Raw genomic sequence first — 20,971 nt, 5'->3', positions numbered from 1 at the left:
AGTTCGAGACCAGCCAGGGCAACATGGTGACACCCTGTCTATACCGAAAAATTACAAAAATTAAGCAGGCACAGTAGTGTGCACCTGTAGTCCCAGCTACTTTGGAGGCTGAGGTGGGAGGATAGCTTGAGTCTGGGAGGTGGAGGTTAGAGTGAGCTGAGATTGTGTTGCTGTGTCAGAGCCAAACCCCGTCTCTGGAGAAATAATAGTTTTTTTAAAAAGACCTATGTCAGAGTAGAAATACGGTAGAACAAGCTGTGCCCACAGAGGGAAATGGATGACAAGTGGCTGATAAAGCAAGAGGGGTTTTCTAGAGGAGATGACATTTCCTTAGTGGACATCTGAAAGCAGACTGGGATTTAGAAATATGGCAGCGATGGTTCTTTTCAAAGAATGCTGTTCAGTGTGAGCAAATGCCTAGAGGCTAGAAACCATGGGACTGTTTAGATGGACAACTACAAACAGTCTGGTGGCCTGGCGTGAAGGAAGTGTAAACGGAGCTGTGGGAAGACGCTGCTGTACTAGCTTGAGGCCAGGTTCTAGGCAACCCTGAATTCCACATTTAAGTGATCTGGACATGATTTGATGGACAGTGGGAAGCCATTCAAAGTCTCTGAGCAGTGGAGAGTTGATGAGCACTAAAGTAAAGATGGCAGCCACAGTTTTGGAGAGGCTCGGTGGGAGGAGTGGGTATCTTAAGAGGGGATTGTCTCCATTCGTACTCATGGGTTTTAATTTCTAGAGGTGACTCGTGACAACATGGAGACATGGCTTCTTACTGATGCCGCCGCATCGCAAGAAAGTTTTATTACTTGCAATTCCCAAGAGAAGGGGGCACACCAGGCCCCACAGGGCCACATGGGGGATGCACCCATGTTGGTCAGGTGGCAGAAAGGAGCCAGGGGCATGCTCAGGCCAGAGCCTTCATCGTCTTTCTGGGAAAGAGAAGGCAGGGCAGGGAAAACAGGCTAGTCCTGGGAACGGCAGTCTCTTCCCCAGTCAGCAAGACCCTCAAAGCCAGAGCATCAAGAATACAGAAGATAAGAACCAGTTACTACAATGAGGAGAATAAAATGGGCCCTGTGATGAAGGGATGCCAAGCAGACAGATGCAGAATCTAAGAAAGGCCAGAACAGTAACGTGGCTCAGACCTGGCAATGTGATTCTGACGAGCCTTGGTGTGGCTTTCATCACATTTCTGTTTGGGGGGTCATTGTTTCTTGAATCTGTGGGTTTATATAGTTTCATCTGATTTGAACAAATTTTGGCCATTATTTCCTTGAAAACTTTTTCCTCATTATTTCCCTCCAATTATTTAGCTCATTTATATTTTATTCACATTTTTTGTTTTCTGTTTTATTCTGGATATTTCTATTGCTGTTTTCCTTTGCAGTATCTGTCTAGTCTACTACTAATTCCATTCAGTGCATCTTTTTTTTTTTTTTTTGGAGACAGATTCTTGCTCTGTCACCCAGGTTAGAGTACACTGGCATGATCTCGGCTCAATGCAGCCTCCACCTCCTGGGTTCAAGTGAATCTCCTGCCTCAGCTTTCCAAGTAGCTGGGATTACAGGCATGCACTACCATACCTGGCTAATTTTTGTGTTTTTAATAGAGATGGGTTTTCGCCATGTTGCCCAGGCTGGTCTCGAACTGACCTCAAGTGGATCTGCGCGCCTCAGCCTCCCAAGGTGCTGGGATTACAGGCATGAGCCACCACACCGGCCCGGTGCATCTTTTACTATGGGTCTTTTTAATCTCTAAAGGTTCTGTTTGGGCCTTTTTAATATCTTCTATTTCATCCTTGTGTTTATGTATTCTGACATGTGTAATATATTTGTAATAGCTGTTTTAATATCCTTATCTGCTAACTGTCATTTATATCATCTGCCTCCCATTACAGATTGTATGTTCTTGTTTTTCTGCATGCCTGGTAATTTTTGGTTGGATGCTAGACATGGTGAATTTTATGTTGTTGGTTGCTGGATTTTGTTGTCTTCCTTTAAATAGTTTGTGCTTTGTCCTGGGGCATGGTTACCTGGAAGCAGTTCGATCCTTCTGAGGCTTGCTCTTCTGCTTGGCGGGTGTAGAGCAGCCTGTAGTGAGGGCTCATTCGGCCCTGCTCCCAGGGCAATGCCTTCTGAAGATTCTCCCAATGCTGTGTGTTAGGAGGTCTCACCACCTAACACACACAGCATTGATAACCTACTTAATAACCACTAACAATCCCTCTGGTGGGAGCACAGATGATTCCTCACCCTGGGTGAGCTCTGGGATTGTCCTGCCTGCTTGTTTCTCTTGGCTCTTTTCCTTGACTCTGTGATTTCCTCACAGGCCAGTACTCAGCCAAAGACTTGGGGGAATCTCTGTCCAGCTTCCCCCCTCCCCATTTTCGTGCCCCCACAAATTCTAGATGCCTCAGCTTCCCCGAACTCCAAACTCCACCTCCTGTTGTCCAAGGCCTTGTATCTTTTGATGAAAGAATATCCCTGGTTCGTGTTATTCTAATATGGCCAGAAGCAGAATATCATAGGCCAGGGTGAGGGGAGGGGCAGCCAAAATGGTGACTTGAGAGGGCATGACCGGTTCTGAGGCAGGGCCAGGGGAGCAGCGCTGTCAGTGGGCTCTAATTTGTGAGCCTGGACTGGATCACAAGACAGGAAGCCAGAAGGGGCAGATTTTCTTAGAAGGGCTTGGGAATGAGTCCACTAAATTCCCTGCACCGTGAAACTGACAGCTGCTCTGGAGGTGTGTCGTTGATTTAGTTCGATCGACATGACCTAATTCCCCCAGTCAAGTGCCAGGCTCCCTGTTTCTGAGCCTTAGGTCAGCTGAGTAGTTGGAAAGGAAGGGACAGCCCAGGTACCAGTCATCCAGACAGTGGCGGTGTCACCCTGGCTCCTTACTGCCGCTTTGAGATCATTGCTCCTCCCTCCTCTTTAAATCCTCCTACTTCTTTGAAGCACGTGCTATCAAAACACCGTTCCCGCCCCACTTCCTTGTGGCATCATCTATAGATCTCGTGGTGGCTTCCTCTCCTCCACTGATGACTTTAGCGCCATCCTTGATATCTCTGTAGCTCAATACTTCATCCTTTTCAGGTTGTATCACATGTAGAAAAGAATCAAATATGTCTAGCACCCTGAGGTACACTGGAGAGGGGCTGATGATATTCACGTGAGCCTTAACGTTTTAGATAGAGAAAGGGGGCAGCGGTGGTTTTGTTCTGTTTTGGTTCGTTTTTGAACTGGATGATAGAAAAGCATGCTTTTATGCTGATAGGAAAGATCTAGGAGAGAGGAAGAAATGCTGCCGGGAGGAGGGGATGGCTGCAGCAGCAAAGACCTTGGGAGATGCTGGGACCCAGGATACAACACAGAAGGTTTTGACTTAGATATGGGCACCAAAAGCCCCTTGACAGCGCCTGGAGGGAAGATGCCTGGCTGTCACGTGGGAAGGTGAGGTGGGTCTCATCAGATTGCCTCTCTTTTCTCAGTGGAAAACGTGAGAGGAAGTGACCAGCTGAGAAAAGAAGGAAGTGGTCTTGGAGGTGTGAAAGGAGAGGAGTCACAGTAGCATAGTTACGTCTGAAAGGAAGGAAGCCAGCCAGCATACGAGGGGACTGCAGCGCATCTCTGGGCAGTGCTGAGAGCCATTTACAATTTGTGGTCACGAGGAGTGAAAATAGAAGGTCCAGAATGAGCCCCTCTACTCAATGGAGTAAAGGTGGACTTTGTAATAAATGGTACTGGGACAACTAGAGAGCCTTTCATTTCTTGTTTGTTTTTCTTTTTGTAGAGAGGAGGTCTTGCTGTGTTGCCCAGGCTGGTCTCGAATTCCTGGGCTCAACTGATCCTCCCACCTCAGCCTCCCAACGTGCTGGGATTATAGATGTGAGCCACCACACCTGGCCACGGAGAGCCTTTTGTAAACACATAAAATTAGATCCATGTTGAAGAAGAAACTCCAAATGGATCAGCAATCTCAAAGTAAAAGGTGCAACTGTACTAGTACAAGAGGACACAGGTGAATTCCTCTCTAACCTTGATGTGTGGCAAGTATTTCTAAATGTAACTCAAAATCCACAAGCAATGAGATTGATACATTTGCCTCCATAAGAATAAAATTTTGCATGATTAAAGTACCACAAAAAAGGAGTTATTCATACACCAAAGGGTCAATATCCCCAATATACAAATAACCCTTAAAAGTCGAGGGATGAAAATAAAAACTCCAATAGAAAAATGGGAAAAAGGAACAGATATTCACAAACTTGAGATTAAAATGTTCTCAAACATATGGAAAAAATGCTCAATTTCACTCATAATACAGAAAGGCAAATTACAACATTGAGACACACCTCTCAGACTGGTAAAAATAAAAACTATGACTGCGCTCTATTGGCAAGGATATCCTCATACACTGCAGGAGGAAATGCAGATTGATACAACTCCTCTGGAGACCAATTTGGCAATACCTTACAAAACTACACGTGAACTTCTTCAGCAATCCCACTTCTAGGGGACTATCCTGAAGAGAAATTTCTGACAATATACATGTGCACACGCATGAGGTTATTCATTGACGACGGTAGAATACTGGGAACGCCTAAATGACTACACACGGGTCAGCACTACGGTACATCCACACTGTGGATGAGAACTCTCCAAACTGATCACTCCATGGTTTCCAGATATTAAGTGGAAAAAGCAAAGCTGCCTATTGTACAAGTACAGGAAGGCTTAAACCAGAAACTAAAGAGAGTAGCTGTCTGTAGGGGCTGGTGGGAGATGTGGGGATAGAAATAGGCTAGCAGGGGCGAAGAGAGAATGCTTCTCTGAGCATCTTTTTGTATAGCTTAGAAACACAGTAATGTTTCAGATACTATTCATATACCCCTCAAAATAAAGCACCACAACTAACTAGAATGGAGGAGAGTGCCCAGAGTGAAATAAAAACACGAACAGATGATCCTAACCATATTACAAATGGGTAAAACGAGCCACTGGAGGGACTGGAACTACAAGTAACACTGTCTTGACTGGATAGTGTAAGGCCAAAGGCAAAACCACAAAACCACATCAGTGCTCTTATCTAGTCAGTCAATGAGTGTTCTCTACACGGGTACAGGCAGTTCTGGAAGTCTGTGTACAATGGAACAGAACAGGAAGAAAAAGGCCTGTAGATAATCAGAACTGGGGCTGGGCGCGGTGGCTCAAGCCTGTAATCCCAGCACTTTGGGAGGCCGAGGCGGGTGGCTCACGAGGTCGAGAGATCGAGACCATCCTGGTCAACATGGTGAAACCCCGTCTCTACTAAAAATACAAAAAACTAGCTGGGCGTGGTGGCATGCGCCTGTAATCCCAGCTACTTAGGAGGCTGAGGCAGGAGAATTGCCTGAGCCCAGGAGGTGGAGGTTGCGGTGAGCCGAGATCACGCCATTGCACTCCAGCCTGGGTAACAAGAGCGAAACTCCGTCTCAAAAAAAAAAAAAAAAAAAAAAAAGAGATAATCAGAACTGGCATCCCAGCAACAGGAAAAAGAAGTTACAAATGAGGAAAGGCTAAAATGAACCCGGGGCACTGAATTGGAATCCAAAGCATCAGTGTAAACCACGGCTTTTGATAATTAGATAATTAGGAAGATGGATGTGTGTGACAGCATAACTACATGTATTTCCTTGTTGTGTCTGCGGAGAGAGCCTGAGCACGCTGACACCCCAGTAACAGTAACACATCTAGTACCCGGAGGTGGTTTCCAAATACCATTCTCCACTAAAAGGAACCAGGAATCGTGGAAAAAGTGGCTAATCCAACAAGATAAGTGTGGCGCATCTTGCGGTGCCAGAAAGGACATGCTAAAGGGGGCGGAGGGACTCAAATTTACCATGGAAGGCCACCTGATCGAGCCCCTAATGGCCAAAGCTGAACAACTGGAGGAGCAAAATAATGGCAGTACTAGATTATAACCCACAGGAAAAATAAAGTCCATGAGTCCATAATGCTATCATCAGTTAAATAATGGGAAGGGACAGCTGTTCCTTGCAGAGTTCCAATTAATGTGGAAGAAAGCAAGCAGCTCCCACAGCTGTAGACAAGATGCAAAATTAGTAGGTGAAAAGATAACCCTGCATCGTCTCAAGGTTTCTCCTCCAATCTATTTATCAGTCACAACGGGAGAGAGTAACTTCTTACATCGAAGAAACCCTATGAAAACTACCGAACCAAGTGATCCAGGTCACTATCACCTGGAATAAGACATCATCGGCGTTGACTCCGTGATGTATGAAGGACACATCATTTCCGTGGTATTCTTGCCAAAATGCACAACTTCTTCCAATCATCACATCAGACAAATCCACACTGAGGGATACTAGACCAAGTAACTCATCAGTATTCTTCAAGTGTCAAAGGTTATACAAGGTAAGAAAAGCTGTAACAAGTGACAAAGGGAATGTGGGATCCTGGATTAAATCCTAGAACAGGCATGAGCAGAAAAAATGGTGAGATTCAAGTAAGGTATTTAGTTAACAGTGCTGTATCCTTTTTTTTTTTTTTTTTTTTTTTTCTGAATAAAGATGGGTTTCACCATGTTGGTCAGGCTGGTCTTAAACTCCCGACCTCAGGTGATCTTCCCGCTTTGGCTTCCAAAGTGGTTGGATTACAGGCGTGAGCCACCATGTCCAGCCAACAGTGCTGTATCAGTATTAACTTCCTGGTTCTCATCCTTGTGCTATGGCTATGTAAATGTTAGCACTGGAGAAACCCCGCTGAGGGATATGTGGAAACCACAGTATTTTTCCAACTCTTCTGTAAAGTCAAAAGTGAGTTCAAAATGAAAAGTATGTAGTAAAAGTAAAAAAAAAAAAAAAAAAAAAAAAGCAGGGGGGGATTGTGTAGTGAAACCAGTTAGTACAACTGATTTCTTTCTTCCACAGCTGCGTTTGCTTTGGTTAGCTACAAAGCAGGCCCATCATGCATCTGTAAGAAAATGACTGGGGTGTAGGCCCCAGCCTCTAAGCTGAGTAAGATGCCCTCTCAGTTCTGGTCCTCTGGGAAGCAAGACAGATGGAATTAGGAACACCCAAGACTGACACCCTACCTATGTGCAGCTGTTGGCTGGAGCTGCCTGGGAAGAGCTTGTCCTCAGCCCAAAGCCTGCAACAGCTAGGATCAGGGCTTACCTCTCACAGAAGAGGGTCAGCAACTCTCTGTGGGATGAAGACACGAGCCCACTCGACCTGAGAAGTTTGGTGTTTCAAGCGCTGATCTGAAACCTCCTGGCTCCGTGGAAGATGGGAACTCCTGAGACATCCTCTTCCTCTCAGTTTTGCAACTGAGTGGTCCTCGGGCCGCTTGTGAGCACTGGACCACTGGATGGAGCAGGCTGCAGCCAATTAGCTGGCACGGGGCTCCGACTGAAAATCGTCTTGGCTGGTGCCACAGAATCGGCCTGAAAACAAGATACCGCCTAGAGCAAGGCACCCAGGGGAGCCAAGTAGGAAAATGCAATGAATTGATTTTAAGTAGCTGCAGCTGTGATTAGAGTATTTTTAGCCACAGGACTCAACTAGCTTTCAAAACCTGCTAATACGAGCCCCACTGTAGCCAGCACAAAAATTTGGTTTTCAGTTTGACACCAGGAATTTGCTTAGCTAGGAGCTGGCTTAGGAGGGACATCAGGAGAGAACATTTTCTACTACAAGTTGAAGATTGTTCTGTTTTCTAGCTGAATTATGAAGGAAGATGACTATTAAATGCCCGCCAGCATACTGGGATGCACACCTAGCATTTTTGGGAAAAAAAAAAAAAAAAAAATCATACCATCTGTCTTCTGTTGCCTCTAGCTCAGCATCATGTATGTATTTTGGGCAAAACTAATCATTTCACACCACTAAAGAGACACAGAATCTAATGATGATTCCAACAATACCCACCCCTCTAACACGCCTTGGTGTATTTTCTGTGAGAAGCAGCTACCGGAGACCGAAAGGACTGCAACCGTCCCAGCACTGTGCACGGGAGAGCCGGGCGAGGCCCTGCTGGGACTGCATGGCCCGCTGCTTCCTACAGGCTCCAGGGCTGCCCAGCAGGCATGGCATGGAAGCCAACATGGGGAGGCCAGTGGGGGCACTGGGACAGTTTCCTTGACCCTGTCTCAACCCAGAGAAAGGGACCAGCAGGTGAAAACATCTTCATGAAAGGGATGAAAAAGGAAGGGGCTTTAGGGGTAGGGGCTGCCTTGTGGCAAAGCCAGCGTTTCCTCAGGCAAACAGACAGAGTCTTGATGCACAGTGAGAGCCAGTCCGTCTTTACTGGAGTGAGTGCGGGAGACAAACAGTTTACAACGACCTCTAGCATTGTCTTCACCATTTGATAAAAAGTTCACTATTATATTTATTGTATAATGAAGAAAAACAACACATTCAGGGAAAAATTGAGATTAACTTATTTTTCTTAAAAGGTTCATCTCAAGGATGGCAACAAAGTCCAGCTTGTGCCGCCAAACGGTTTTACATGATCAAACCGTGTACAGCTTCTTGTGTGAACTGTTGACTACAAACATTTACCAAATACATAAATCTCTTTTAAAAAAGCCATTTTAAATATAGCAAAGCAGTGTCTTCTTGCACAGCAAAGTGAAGAAAGTTTCTACAGAGAAATAGAAGTTTTACATTTGTAAAATCTTTTTCACATTCTAATCATCTAGCTTCTTATAATCCAATGCCAGGAGTTTTCAGGTTCCTTATTTACTATGTATTTCTTGTGCGCGTGATGGTTAATATAGAAATTATGTTAATGCATTACTGGTTGTCCTTAAAGGAAATGGTAAAATATGTATTGTTCTTTTCGAACAAACCCCTGATTTAGTCTATAACACAATGGACAGAATTGGGCTCAAAAGATGGAGTTCTGATTGGGACACCTGTGTAGACACAGTGGTGACTTGCACCGCAGTGGAGCAGCGGTTAGAGTTCTGAAGAAGTACAGCTGTTGGAAACTGTACTTTAACCAGTGCAATTTACTCTAAGCTTTTTTTGTTTTTGTTTTTTTAGTAATAAAATACTTCCGGAGGGATAAAATTTTCTTGCAATGGTGTCTCATATAAAACACGAGTCTAAAAGGGTAAGAAAAGACGGTTCTAAAGCAACACCATTAGCGTCGTCCCCACTCTAGGTTGGTGTCCACCCAGAGCTGTGGGTGTGGGTGTGTTCACACATGGGCGTCTGGGTGAGATGTCTGTCAAGTCGATATGCTCCATGCCACACTGGGCGTATGGGAAAAAGGTTAACAGTCAAATATTCAGTTCCTGAAAATGGAATACACTGTTCCTTGGTCAGTGTAATTTAAATACAAACTCCGAGCCTTGAGTAATATTATTTTAGAAAACAGTAGTTGTACTGATTATAAACCTGCATAGAAAGAAAGACTATTGAGATACAGTCAGAAAAGCCATCTCATAAGGCACACAAGAAAATAGACAGTAAATGTGAATGTGTTAACTCCTATTCCAATGTACAGCAGAAGTTCATGAACATGCATAAATAATAACGAAGGAATCACTTAACACTTTCAAAGCTATAAATGGTTTACAAAGTGGTAAGGGATTATTCTGGAGCTTTAGTGTTGGGAGACTGCCTTATTTGGATTAGGTGTGGCCTTATGAAGAAATGTGCCTGTAAGTAGCTCAGTAAAATAAGTCCATTTTTAAAGAAAAATCCTTTCTGAATAAGAGCCAAATGTCTATACTGAAGAGAAGAGACAGCACTGTCCTCCTCCTTTTTTTTGGCCTCCTCTAAAGTTACTACCCAAACTGCCATGAGAACAGAGCCTCCGGTCTGCAGCCTGTGATGCACAGGCTTCTGCACCTGATTATACCTATGTGTCAGTCAAGAAATCTGGCTGATGATTTGTCACAAACAGCAGATGAGGAAAATGTCCAAAGGAGCATAATTTGGGGGCGGGGGAACAAAATGTATGTAAAAATTCTAGGTAGCTGCTCAATATTGTTTAAAATATAAAATAGCAATTTTTAAACCCTTGAGTTTTTCAGGAAAAGGAGTATGTAAAAATCTACAATGAAAGATACACGGGACTTTGAATTTTGCTCATGGCACAAGCCCAGTAAATGGATGAACTTGCTATCATCCATTAGCTGTCTTCCTATAAGAATAAGGCCTTGTTTACAATCCAAGCTGAGGGTGGCACTAATGCCAATTAGAATGGCAAGAGTTATGCCAAGGACCGGCACCATAAGAGCGTTTCTCCCCGCACACCAACGCATCACTGTGATGCGCAAAAGAGCTGATCTTGGTAGGATTTTGTCACCAGCCGCATCATTCTGTTTTCAGAGGTCAAGGAAAAAAAATCCCTTTCCCCACGAGTATTTTCCACTAATCATTTACCACTTATAAAACCTTTGTGCTCATCTACTATTTTGTCATTTTCTCTAATATTAATTAAATTAGGTCGGCTTTTTATACTATATTTTTTTTCCTCACGAAAGGCAAATTTTAAATAATGCCTTATAAAATCTGTTACGACACATTTTATACTTATGCAGGATGAACTTAACACCAATTTTTTTTTTTTGCCACTTTGCTATTTATGTACACATATAAAATATATAATGATGCTCAACCCATACGGCACAAAGATTACAATGTAACATCACACATTCACCACCAGTGAGGGGAGAAACCCCTTTATACAATCCTCTGAAAAAACTGGGCTAATAATTAAAATCCAAAGTACAGTATATTTAACAAAATAGTAAATATTCAACAGTGAATACTTAATAAAGGACCTCGCCTTTTCCCCCCAAATTGGCGGCAATCCACAAAAATATACTTTTTAATCTGGTGACCATACAATACATAGGTACTTACATCAAAGGTGATAATATATTTAAGATGCTATATACACAAAGAGTTTGGCTCAACTTTTAATTTATATATAGAATAAGTGTTCATGGCTTTTTTTTTCCAAGGTTCTGCTTGCAAGATATTTTTGTTTGTTTTCCCCTCTTAAAATAAAACTGAAAAGTTAAACCAAGATAAAGCTATTCTCTAAAAAAAAAAAAAAAAAAAGTTACAACATATAGCTTTGGCTTATATAAATAATTCATAGCAGAATGTGTTCAAAAGTAGTGAATATAATTTTATATATAGTCATCAATTCATAAGGGTGTTTTCTTTCATATAAAATATACATGAGCTAAAATCAGTTTAATTTTTAAGATATGAATGTAAAAAGAAACTTCTGACATATTCCAATTATAACTTAATATATTAATTTTACTTCGTTAATGCTCTATATTTCTAGGCTAGTATTTTCTGAATATCTCATGCGTGTTTTCTATTCTCTCTCTTTATTAGCTAAAGATCACTTCTTGACCCAATACATTTTTGCACGTGCAAAAGTTATGTGTGGGGCTTTTTTCTTTTGTTTGTTTTTTAATATCAACAGCCCTTTCCCATGCACCCCTTTGCAATAGAGACCCATGCCAGGTTGGATAATATAAATGACATTTTATGTACAGTATTGCTTTCTTGGTTCCTGCTTTTCTACTGCTCTGTTCTACAAAGCATTTTTTTCTTAAGTAACTACAGTCACCGCACAGTTAAATAAAACAAGTAGGGGCCCTCTAGGTTTCTGCAAGCTAGTGTGGGAGAATTATATATGGGTACACATTTCTCTGCAAAAATGGGTTATCTTTATGAAACAAGTAGTCCAAGGAAGTGCCAGACTGGTCTGTGCCTACAGGGTGCTTTGTCTGCCATGGGACACACATCTGCAGACCTACAAGGGGTTTGCAGGTAAGTGCCTGATTCTGTGTAACACACACCCACACATACACACACACTCACACCCACATACATATATATGTAAAGGGATATATATATGTATGTATGTACATATAAATATATTTAACTCATGTCCTTATTTACCAATTTAGATATGCAGGGCAGTTCACTGCAGTAACACAAAGTACAAACACCAGCCTGGAAGCCTTAGGTCACCCATGCGTCCATCCTCATTCGCTTTACAGAAGGGCTTTCTCTGTCCTCAGTGTTTGGGGGTCGGCCAAGCACAACTGGAGAATGGAAGTCGCCCCGTGGATCCTCCCGATCACTGCCATCATAGGAGCTACTGGAGCTGCTGAGACTGTCCACAGGGGAGCGCCCCATTTCCTGTCGGGGCTGGGGCTGCTGGGCTTGTGGCTGTGGCTGTGGCGGCTGCTGCTGCTGCTGCTGTTGCTGCTGCTGGAAGCCCGATGGGGTCATTCGATCCCGGGGAGGTGATATTGGTTCGGACTTAATGTTGATATTTTGGTTGGTATTAATAGATAAATTGGAACCCTGAGATAACTGCCCTCCAGCACTGAAGGAAAAAAAAAAAAGAGATGTCAGATGGCTTGCGAATGCGTCTGCAAAACCGGAATGAGACAGTACAGACACTGCCTGACGGAAAAGGGCCCAGAGTCTGAAATCTTGTCAGAATTCCCCAAGGCTGGTTTGGATCGTTTCCTTCAGTGCTTGGCACAAAAGGAAATCCCATCTTCCTGGGAGGAAAGAAAACGGTACCGCTGAGCCCTTACGTTACTTGCTTCTGTTACCCACCACGTTGGTACTTTCGCAGCTGAAGTATACAAAACAATGTCAGTGTCTAATGCTGTGCAGGGACCAGAAAGGCAGACGAGCAGCTTAGCAGCCTGATCTGCTCACTGTCTCTTCTTTCTCAGCATCTGTTCAGCATCTGCTCTGGTCCTGTGACAGGGCACAACATCTCTTTTATCCTCACAACACCTCTAAGGTGCAAGTCATACCATCTTCATTTTCCAGATAAGGAAATGAGGAGCTTGCTCAGAGCAGTACCGGGGGGCGCAAACAGGCTGTTCCCCAGGCCTGGGCTCTTGAGTCCCTTCCACTTGCTTTTCCAGGACTATTTTTAATGCATTCATTTAGGATGCTCAGGACAAGCTTGAGGGCCAAATCCTGTGTAGGCAAATTTCCCTGAGATACTCTGCTCTTTTTTCCATGACGTAATTCCTAAGTACTGATGATAATACTCATTGCGGAGTTCCTTCAGAATGTATGAGGGAAAGGGTTGCTGAGCTGAGGCTCTCTGGGGATGTGCTGGGCAGTGGCCAGGGGCCTGGGGTATTCCTACTTCCCTGAGCAGAGGCAAGGCAGCCAGTCTTCACGGGCTCAGCTGGGTCTGCTATGTTGTACCCTGTCTAGGGACACTCTCCTCCACCTGCTCCACAGGTCTACTGTCATTCTGGTTCTATAAAAGCCCTGTTCTTGCTCGCTGATGCTCTGGAATATCTGGCCTCATCTGGGCACCACTGTAAATCCTCTTTGCTTATATCCTTACTCCCTTCCTATAAGGAACAGTGTCTTTGTGAACGAGGTTTGGTGTATGCACTGGGCTGGGATCAATCACACAAATCCTATGGAGCATGCTTGATACATAAGACACCCAGCCCCCAGTTTTCCTTCCCTATGGCCCACGGAGAAAGCAAAAGGTACAGCTTATCTTCCTATTCTCCTTGTCTACAGACACTCACCAAAGCAATAAACGGCAAGGGTGGCAAGGAGGCCTGAATGCCTACAGGCTGCCTTTCAAGCAGTGGAACCAGAGGCAGGTATGTGGAAGCAGGGGTGCAGAAGGCGGCTTAACCACTGGTCAGTGGGTAGAAGGATGGTGCCTGTAGGTGATAGCTGTGCCTTTGGGCTTCCTTAGATCCTGGCCGAGTCTCTCTACCTCAGAATGTCCCTATGGGAGAAGCCTTGCTCCCCAAATCCCTTCAAAGAATGCTTAGTTTGTCAGTATCCAATCTATTATCTAGAGCCATGTAAAGAAAAAATTTTCTCCCAACACTTGTGCCTACCTGAAAAGGAATCACTGTAGGATTCTTCACACAAAACTCTACAGAGCAAAAGGCTGTAGCTATAGGAAAAGAGAGCATGTAGGCCGGGAGTAAAGATGCCGGGAAAACTAGCTACTCACACGAGAGAGCTGAGGGCTGCTTGTCCTAGGTGGTGCTGCTGCCAGGCCGACACCTGTCCCAGTGACAGCATTCCTGGGGAGTTGAAGCCTTGCAGGGCTGACAGGTCAGCGCTGGTCAGTGAATAATCTACAAAAGGAAGACAAGATGGCTCTGCATGTGATGGAAGGTCCATACGGAATTATTTAGATAGCTACTGCAAAAGTTCCTACACTGAGGCCCGGCACGGTGGCTCACACCTGTAATCCCAGCACTTTGGGAGGCCAGGATGGGCAGATCACTTGAGGTCAGGAGTTTGAGACCAGCATGGACGACATGGTGAAACCCCATATCTACTAAAAATACAAAAATTAGTTGGGCATGGTGGTGCATGCCTATAGTCCCAGCTACTCGGAAGGAAGCTGAGCCTGCAGTGAGCCAAGATCGTACCACTGCACTCCAGCCTGGGCAACAGACTCCCTCCCCCACAAAATAAAGAAGTTCCTACATTGAGAGAAGCCAAATACTTCACAAAAAAACAACATACATGTGGGTCTGAAATCCACAAAATCTTTTCTTGGGAGGTTTACAGCATCTAGCAATATTTAAGTTGTCTGGGATGATTTCAAATAAGAGGTCATCATCAAAGAATGTTCTGTACAACTGTTACTTTAAATATGCCTGCCATTACCCTTTGGAACAAAGGGAAACCAAAGTCAGTCAGAGTGAGTTTAGATCAGCAAGTCCTAATGGAGTCAGGGGTGTGGGTACAGGGCACAGGAAAGATAGAATCCCTTCTCATGGAGTACCAAGCTTAGTGATATCATCACACAATTAATTAACTGCATTTGTTTAAAGTACCTAGACTATCACAACCTCCTTGACTGCATGCAAAATAGTCTCAGCTTCATGAAAAAACTTGATGTCCTAGAGTATAACCCAGCTCATATCACATGAATGCTCCAGTCATAATCACTGGGACCAAGATTTAGGACGTTAGTTACCACTCACACGGGGAGTTATTTCAGCTCATCATTAACACTTGTCTTTTCCATTTGGTTCTAAAGAGAGGTGGCAAAACTCTTCTACTTTTATCATCTTTCTCACGTCTCAAGAGAGGTGTTTAAGAAGCTGGTCTTCCTAGTATATTAACATTTTAAAAAAGGAACTGAGTTAAAGTAACATAGCTGGTGTTCAGGGTTGTCCTGACTCTGCCCTTGTCATTCCATTCGATACACTCCCACGGGCTGGGGCAAGGGCCTGTCACACTGATGCCTTCCCCAGTGTTCCCTCCAGCCCATACTCTCTTTCAACCTATCTAAGGCTTTTAAATGACCTCTGTGCCATTTCCATTTCGATGCCTCCCGAAACGCCACCAATCTGACATGGCCCAAAGTGGACTCATCTTTTCCTGCAAACTTGTTCCTCCTTAAGTACCCTGTCTTAGTACATGGCACCAACATGCACCCAGCAGCTCGTGCAGAAGCCTATGGGTGTCATCACTGCTACTACTTCCCTTCCCTGGAACTCCCATCATCAACTTCCAGGTCTGGGCAATTCTACCTGCTCACTCTCAAGCCTGTCCAAGTCTCACCATCTCTACTGCCACCACTCCAGTCAACGCTATCAGCACCCATTGCTTGGACCACTACAACAGCCTCTGACATGGCTTCTTGGCATTGCCTATGTGTTATTTTAAAAAGATCTCTTAGGCTGCAGTGTGTATGGGTTACCCCAAATACACTGCAGCCAAAGAGATCTTTTTAAAATAACATGTATGATCCTGGAACTCCTCTACTTTAAACTTTTTTTTATGGCTTCCCAATGCTCTCCAGACAGTTTCCAAAATCCCTGATATGGTCTACAAATCGTTACTTACCTCTCTAGTCTCAACTCTAACCACCCATGCTGTGTCTCCATTCCTTCAGCCCTGTCCTGCCTGGTAACTCCTAACCTTTGCACAGGCACTCCCTTTCCCGAGAGCACTCTCCCCCCTCTGCCTGGCTGAGTCATGCATGTTCCTTCATGTCCAAGCTGAAATGTAGCCCTTGACACAACTGCAGCAGCTTTTCCCTAGAGCTATGTGTCTTGTGCCTTCCCATAAGCTCCACTGCAGACTCTGCACTCCTGTATGTATATCCAGTACCTGGTGTAGTGCTTGCCACACAGTAGATGCTTGATAAATATCTGCCGAATATATGTCAGTAAGTTGAAAATAACATGGTAAACTTAAAACAGAATAGGTGTTATGAGAAAGAGAACCAAGATAAAGTGAGTAAAAAGGTGGCATGAGACTGACACGAAGTGACTGATGATTTTAAGAGCTGGTCTCCATTTGTATAGGTTTTGGTGATTCCTTTTATACTTTAAAAAAATAAATTTCCAATTCAATGGCATTTCCAAAAATAGGTATAGTGAAATATCTAAGTATACTGAAAAACCTGTAATGAAATGCTCAGTAAACCATAATCTAACACTCAGTTCAAACTCCCTCTTCTCAGCCAGTATGCCTTTGAACATTATAGCTTTCCCCTACCTTCTCAATTCTCAGAGTATAAATTCATAATCAACAAATCAGGACTTCTCCTCCAAGCTTACCCACTTCGGTACGCCCTGTGTCCTTATCTAGAATAAACCTGGAGAAAGACGCACCCCTAGCATAGTGTCTCTCATACAGCAGGTGACCAATGCATCATCCCTGGCTTTACTCTGGAACCTTCTTCTGTGCGAGACACAAATAACAGGCTACGATTCACAATCCCTAAGACAGTCTGCAGTTGACAAATTTGGGTATTATTTTTCATATTAATTATTGGAAAAGGTAATGGATATTTCCTAAGAGGTTCTTTTTCAATAAAACCTTTCATTGTTGTTTCTGTTTTAAAAGAACTACTTAGAATTAAAGTGGCAATCAAATGTTATCAACGATCTGCTCCTCAGTTAGCTGCAGTCAGCAGTTGAAAAGTACTATGCTAAAGCATCTACCCCGAAGGCTCAAATCAGCGAGCTTTACCACAGTCTTCTTATGGCACTTATGAGAATCATAAAAGAATGACTTCTCTGCATTGCAGTCTCTGAGTAATTGGCAATGTAGAATTTACTGCCTCCTTCCTCTGAAGCATCAGGCATTTGGCTAAGCCGATGAGAAAGTGAAACCACACGTGTTTTCTGCTCCTTCTTAGATTGGGGAATTTAAACAAAACCAGCTGCCCTCAATTCTCCATACAGCTTGCTTAGCTAAAAGCACTAATACTATCACTGTAATATTCTTAAACTTTTCTACTACAATGCCAAATCAGGGTATTTTAAGACAAAATGCCTAAATAAACATAAATGAAGGAAAAGATCCTCTCAAAGATAAAGTGACTGGCTCTGAGGAGAAACCAGAACAGTCCCTGTTTTGCCCCTCAGGTGCAAATGACATGGATTAAGCTAGTGGTTACAGGGAGGAAAACAGCCCGCCAGACACAGCCAAACATCGGCCACCTCCTGAAGTCTCAGGTTCAAAGGGATTCATGTCTTTCCCAAAGCAGGTTAACACAGCATAAAGACAAACATCTTATTTTAAAAGCCTGGAAGAGTGTGATATTGTATAAAAGAGAAACTACATCGACAATACTCAAGCAACAGGCTACTACACTCTTGGCTTCATGCATGCCACCACTTTGACATCATCTATATGGGCTTTTTGTCAGGGGAAAGTGAAAGTTCACACTGGAGAAACAGAAATAACTTACTCAACTCATTACACTATCAGTATGTTTTTTTAATTCTTTTCAAGGCTAGCACACGTTAAAAAATACATCCTAATTTAAATCTAAAAAACTAGAAATAGTTTATTTCAATAAACGTACTTTAAAAAAAATCACAAAAGCACATGCTGATCACAAAACAGAGAGCAGAAAAACCCATGGACAGCACCACAGCAGGCTCACCAGTGTTGTAGGCAGTCGGCATTGCTGAGTACACAAGTCCCTGCGGAGGCAAGCTTGGGGTTGTCACAGACACGACTGGGGTAGCAAGAGGCTGAGTGGCTTGAGAACTGCTTATCCTCTGGGTATTCTGTGAGACAGCAAAAAAGAGACAAAGTGTTCTTATGTGGTATTTATGTTGACTTAAAAATAACTTTCAATTTAAAAGTGACATTTTTCACAGTTTTATATGAATGTCATTTTCTGAAGCAGTGATGTGAAAACTTCAAAAATACTAGTGGGAATAACTATTTAATTTGAAGGGACACATTTTTACATCAATTATTTCTCTTTTTAAAATAGTTTGCCAATGTCAGACACACCATGTTAAAATAGAAACTTATGTTATGGGTACTAACACTTCCATGCATTAGCACAAAATGAAGACTTGAGGCCACTACAAACACTGTTGGATCACCCTAAATGAAATACATGTAGTTTTTAAATACTAATGATGGCAAAGGTCATCTGTATATACAGAGAATGTAAGTCTATATGAGTACAGGAATCAAAACTACTTTTCTTTGCAGCATTTATGTGTTAACATGGTTTGAAGTCATGGCTTATTGAGTGCAGCTTGTATTCTTATTTCTCTCCGATCTTGCAGTTGATCTATTTTTTAAACAACAGATTCAGATATGTATCTCTTCACAGTCTGCTGGCCTGCAGGAGAGGCTTTGAGTAGAGAGTTTTGAATCAAGACAGCTGACAGGGCTGTGGATGGAGCAAATTAAATGACTGCCAACTGGATGCATCTATGTGGTATCCTATCCATGTTGGGAATGGATAAACAATTTCAACTACTAAATAATCCAGTTAGTTTAAGATAGTCTTGTCCTTAATGTGTAGGACTATGACAGAACCAGTTTCTCACCATTCCGGCTTAAGATTAGTTTTCCAAAATCAAAGATCAGAGGAACACAACAGACTGTATCACTAGCACACAAGAAGGCCACAGCACAACTCACATTTTTTTTTTTTATATAGTATCATGTTACGGCCTGATAACTGACATTCAGGAGCCTGAGCTGAATCAGTAAACTATAATTCAGTGCCTTTGAGATTACAAAGAGTTAAAATATGATTCCATTTTCTCTATCACATTTTCCAAAAGGGTACATCAGACAAAGGTCTTTGGCTAGATCTAGACACTTACAAACGTTTGATGAGGATCCTGATCTGAGTTTCTTTCTTTTTAATTTCTATTTTCTATCCTAGGTTAGAAGATATTAGGAAGAGCATGTGCATGTGGATGTAGTGTCTGAGTTTCTGTCCCAGATTCACCATTTCCTAAGCACTGGGAAAATCATCTGACCTCTCTGAACCTCTTCATGGTCAAACAGAGAAGATACAGCAATCTTTGTCTTGGCTGCCTTGTACAGCTACTGTGAGAATCAAATGAGGTTATTATGTTAGAAGTGCTTTCATAACTGAAGTACTATACAAATATAAGATAGTATCCTTAAATTATTGTCCCAAGAAACCCTCTGACCCCAAATTTCTACATAACTGGTGGGGGAAAATTATACATATTTTTATTCCTTCTAATCCATAGCCTTTAACGGAGCTTTCATGCAGTCAAGTTGTTCTAGCACTGCTCGGCTTCTACAGGAATCTCTGTGGCTGGTCTTAAGCACAGTCTTTAGTGCAGGCCCCAGGGCACCTGTCCTTCCACACTTGGATCATCCACAATCGTATTTTAGAGCTTAAGCCAATTTGAACAACTTTCTAACAGAATGTGCTTCTGATTATATTTTGGTTCTGACCTATAAAGTTCTGCATTTTTAATTGATTATATATAGAGTCTCAAGCTTAAGTTTTAAAGAATATAAATGGCTGTTTATAAGTTTTCAGATATGTATTTTAAAGTCTTCAAAAACCTAATATATTTATCTCTGAGGTTCTGTAATTATAGATGTACTTTGAGGAATGTGGAAAATCAATGTATGCCAATTGGGAATATATTTTAGTTTCAGTATCAAGTTTATAAATTCAATGACTTTTTGAGATAGAGATCTACTTTGGACTTAATTTCTTCTTTCATATTTGGATTTCTTCTTTCATATTTGGTCTGGAACTTCAAAAGTCAAATCACTAGGGCAAAGAATACAGTATGAGATAGTTCGTCTTGGACCCTACCTATTCCATGGCACCAACTTCATGGCAATCTCCTGGCATGTCTTCAAAGACAGGGTAACAATAAGACTTCAAATACTGGTACTACTCATCTAAGCTCCTAATCTCAATGGCACTGAGTTCTGTAAGAGTAAGTGATTTTCAAAACCACTAGAGGGCAATATAGGGCTAGATAAATCATGGAAGCATTCATAACTCCTTAAACGTGAGGTCTGAACCTAAGGTGAATTATTTTAGCTTGAATTATAAACTCCCATTTACTAATCATTATGGTATCATTAAGTAAACTGTTTCTCCAAAAGACATTCATAATGTAATCCAAAACATTTACAGGTGACTAGAATATTTTAGTTGGCCAATACAAAACTACATCCAGAACAGTGATCCCAAAGCTAAAGAAAGAACAATCTGGTAGTTTAAGGAGGACAACCTGATTTGAAAAGAAAACAAAGTGTGCACAACACACCAGCATGCATAAACACGGACTAACACACCAATGGATGCCTTTCTCCCCCATGCTTTCATGCACTTAACCCTTGTTCATGCTATAAAACATTTCAAGTCTTTATTCCCCTTAAAGAACTTTAATTAGCAGCTGACTTTGCAATTATATGACTCCTGTGAGGTTTCAGTTTTAGCTACTACAGAAAAAATAGATCAACTGCAGATTGCTTTTAGTCAAGTTTATTTTCTAGAGGAAAAGCCAACAGAAAACGTTTGTTTTGGAAAAAGGGCAATAGTTGCTTTTAAGAACAGAGCATTTCTGAGAGTTAATTTATATACATTCAATTACAGACATTTCTTTTAGTAAACAGGGAACCCCCTTGTGGTTCAGACTGTATCGTGCAGGATGAAGTAATTCCAACTCTGAA

General features: G+C 42.5%; 1 protein-coding gene across 11 annotated transcripts in view; it reads right to left on the bottom strand.

Annotated features, from left to right (window-relative positions):
• Positions 1–8,371: 8,371 nt before the first annotated feature.
• Positions 8,372–20,971, bottom strand: part of MEF2A (myocyte enhancer factor 2A) — a 142,240-nt gene continuing 129,640 nt past the window's right edge. For all 11 annotated transcript variants that reach the window (XM_074400090.1, XM_074400096.1, XM_039479890.2 and 8 more), the window contains 3 exons: positions 17,928–18,054; positions 14,016–14,142; positions 8,372–12,383 (listed from right to left, as the gene is read on the bottom strand). In XM_074400090.1, the coding sequence (XP_074256191.1) occupies positions 12,014–12,383; positions 14,016–14,142; positions 17,928–18,054 (624 nt within the window). In that variant the 3' untranslated portion in view covers positions 8,372–12,013. The remainder of the gene's footprint in view (positions 12,384–14,015; positions 14,143–17,927; positions 18,055–20,971) is intronic.

Source organism: Saimiri boliviensis, chromosome 5 (assembly GCF_048565385.1).
Source record: "Saimiri boliviensis isolate mSaiBol1 chromosome 5, mSaiBol1.pri, whole genome shotgun sequence".
Lineage (NCBI taxonomy): Eukaryota > Metazoa > Chordata > Mammalia > Primates > Cebidae > Saimiri > Saimiri boliviensis.
Note: the sequence above shows the minus strand (reverse complement) of the source record. Positions and strands in the feature narration are given on the sequence as shown.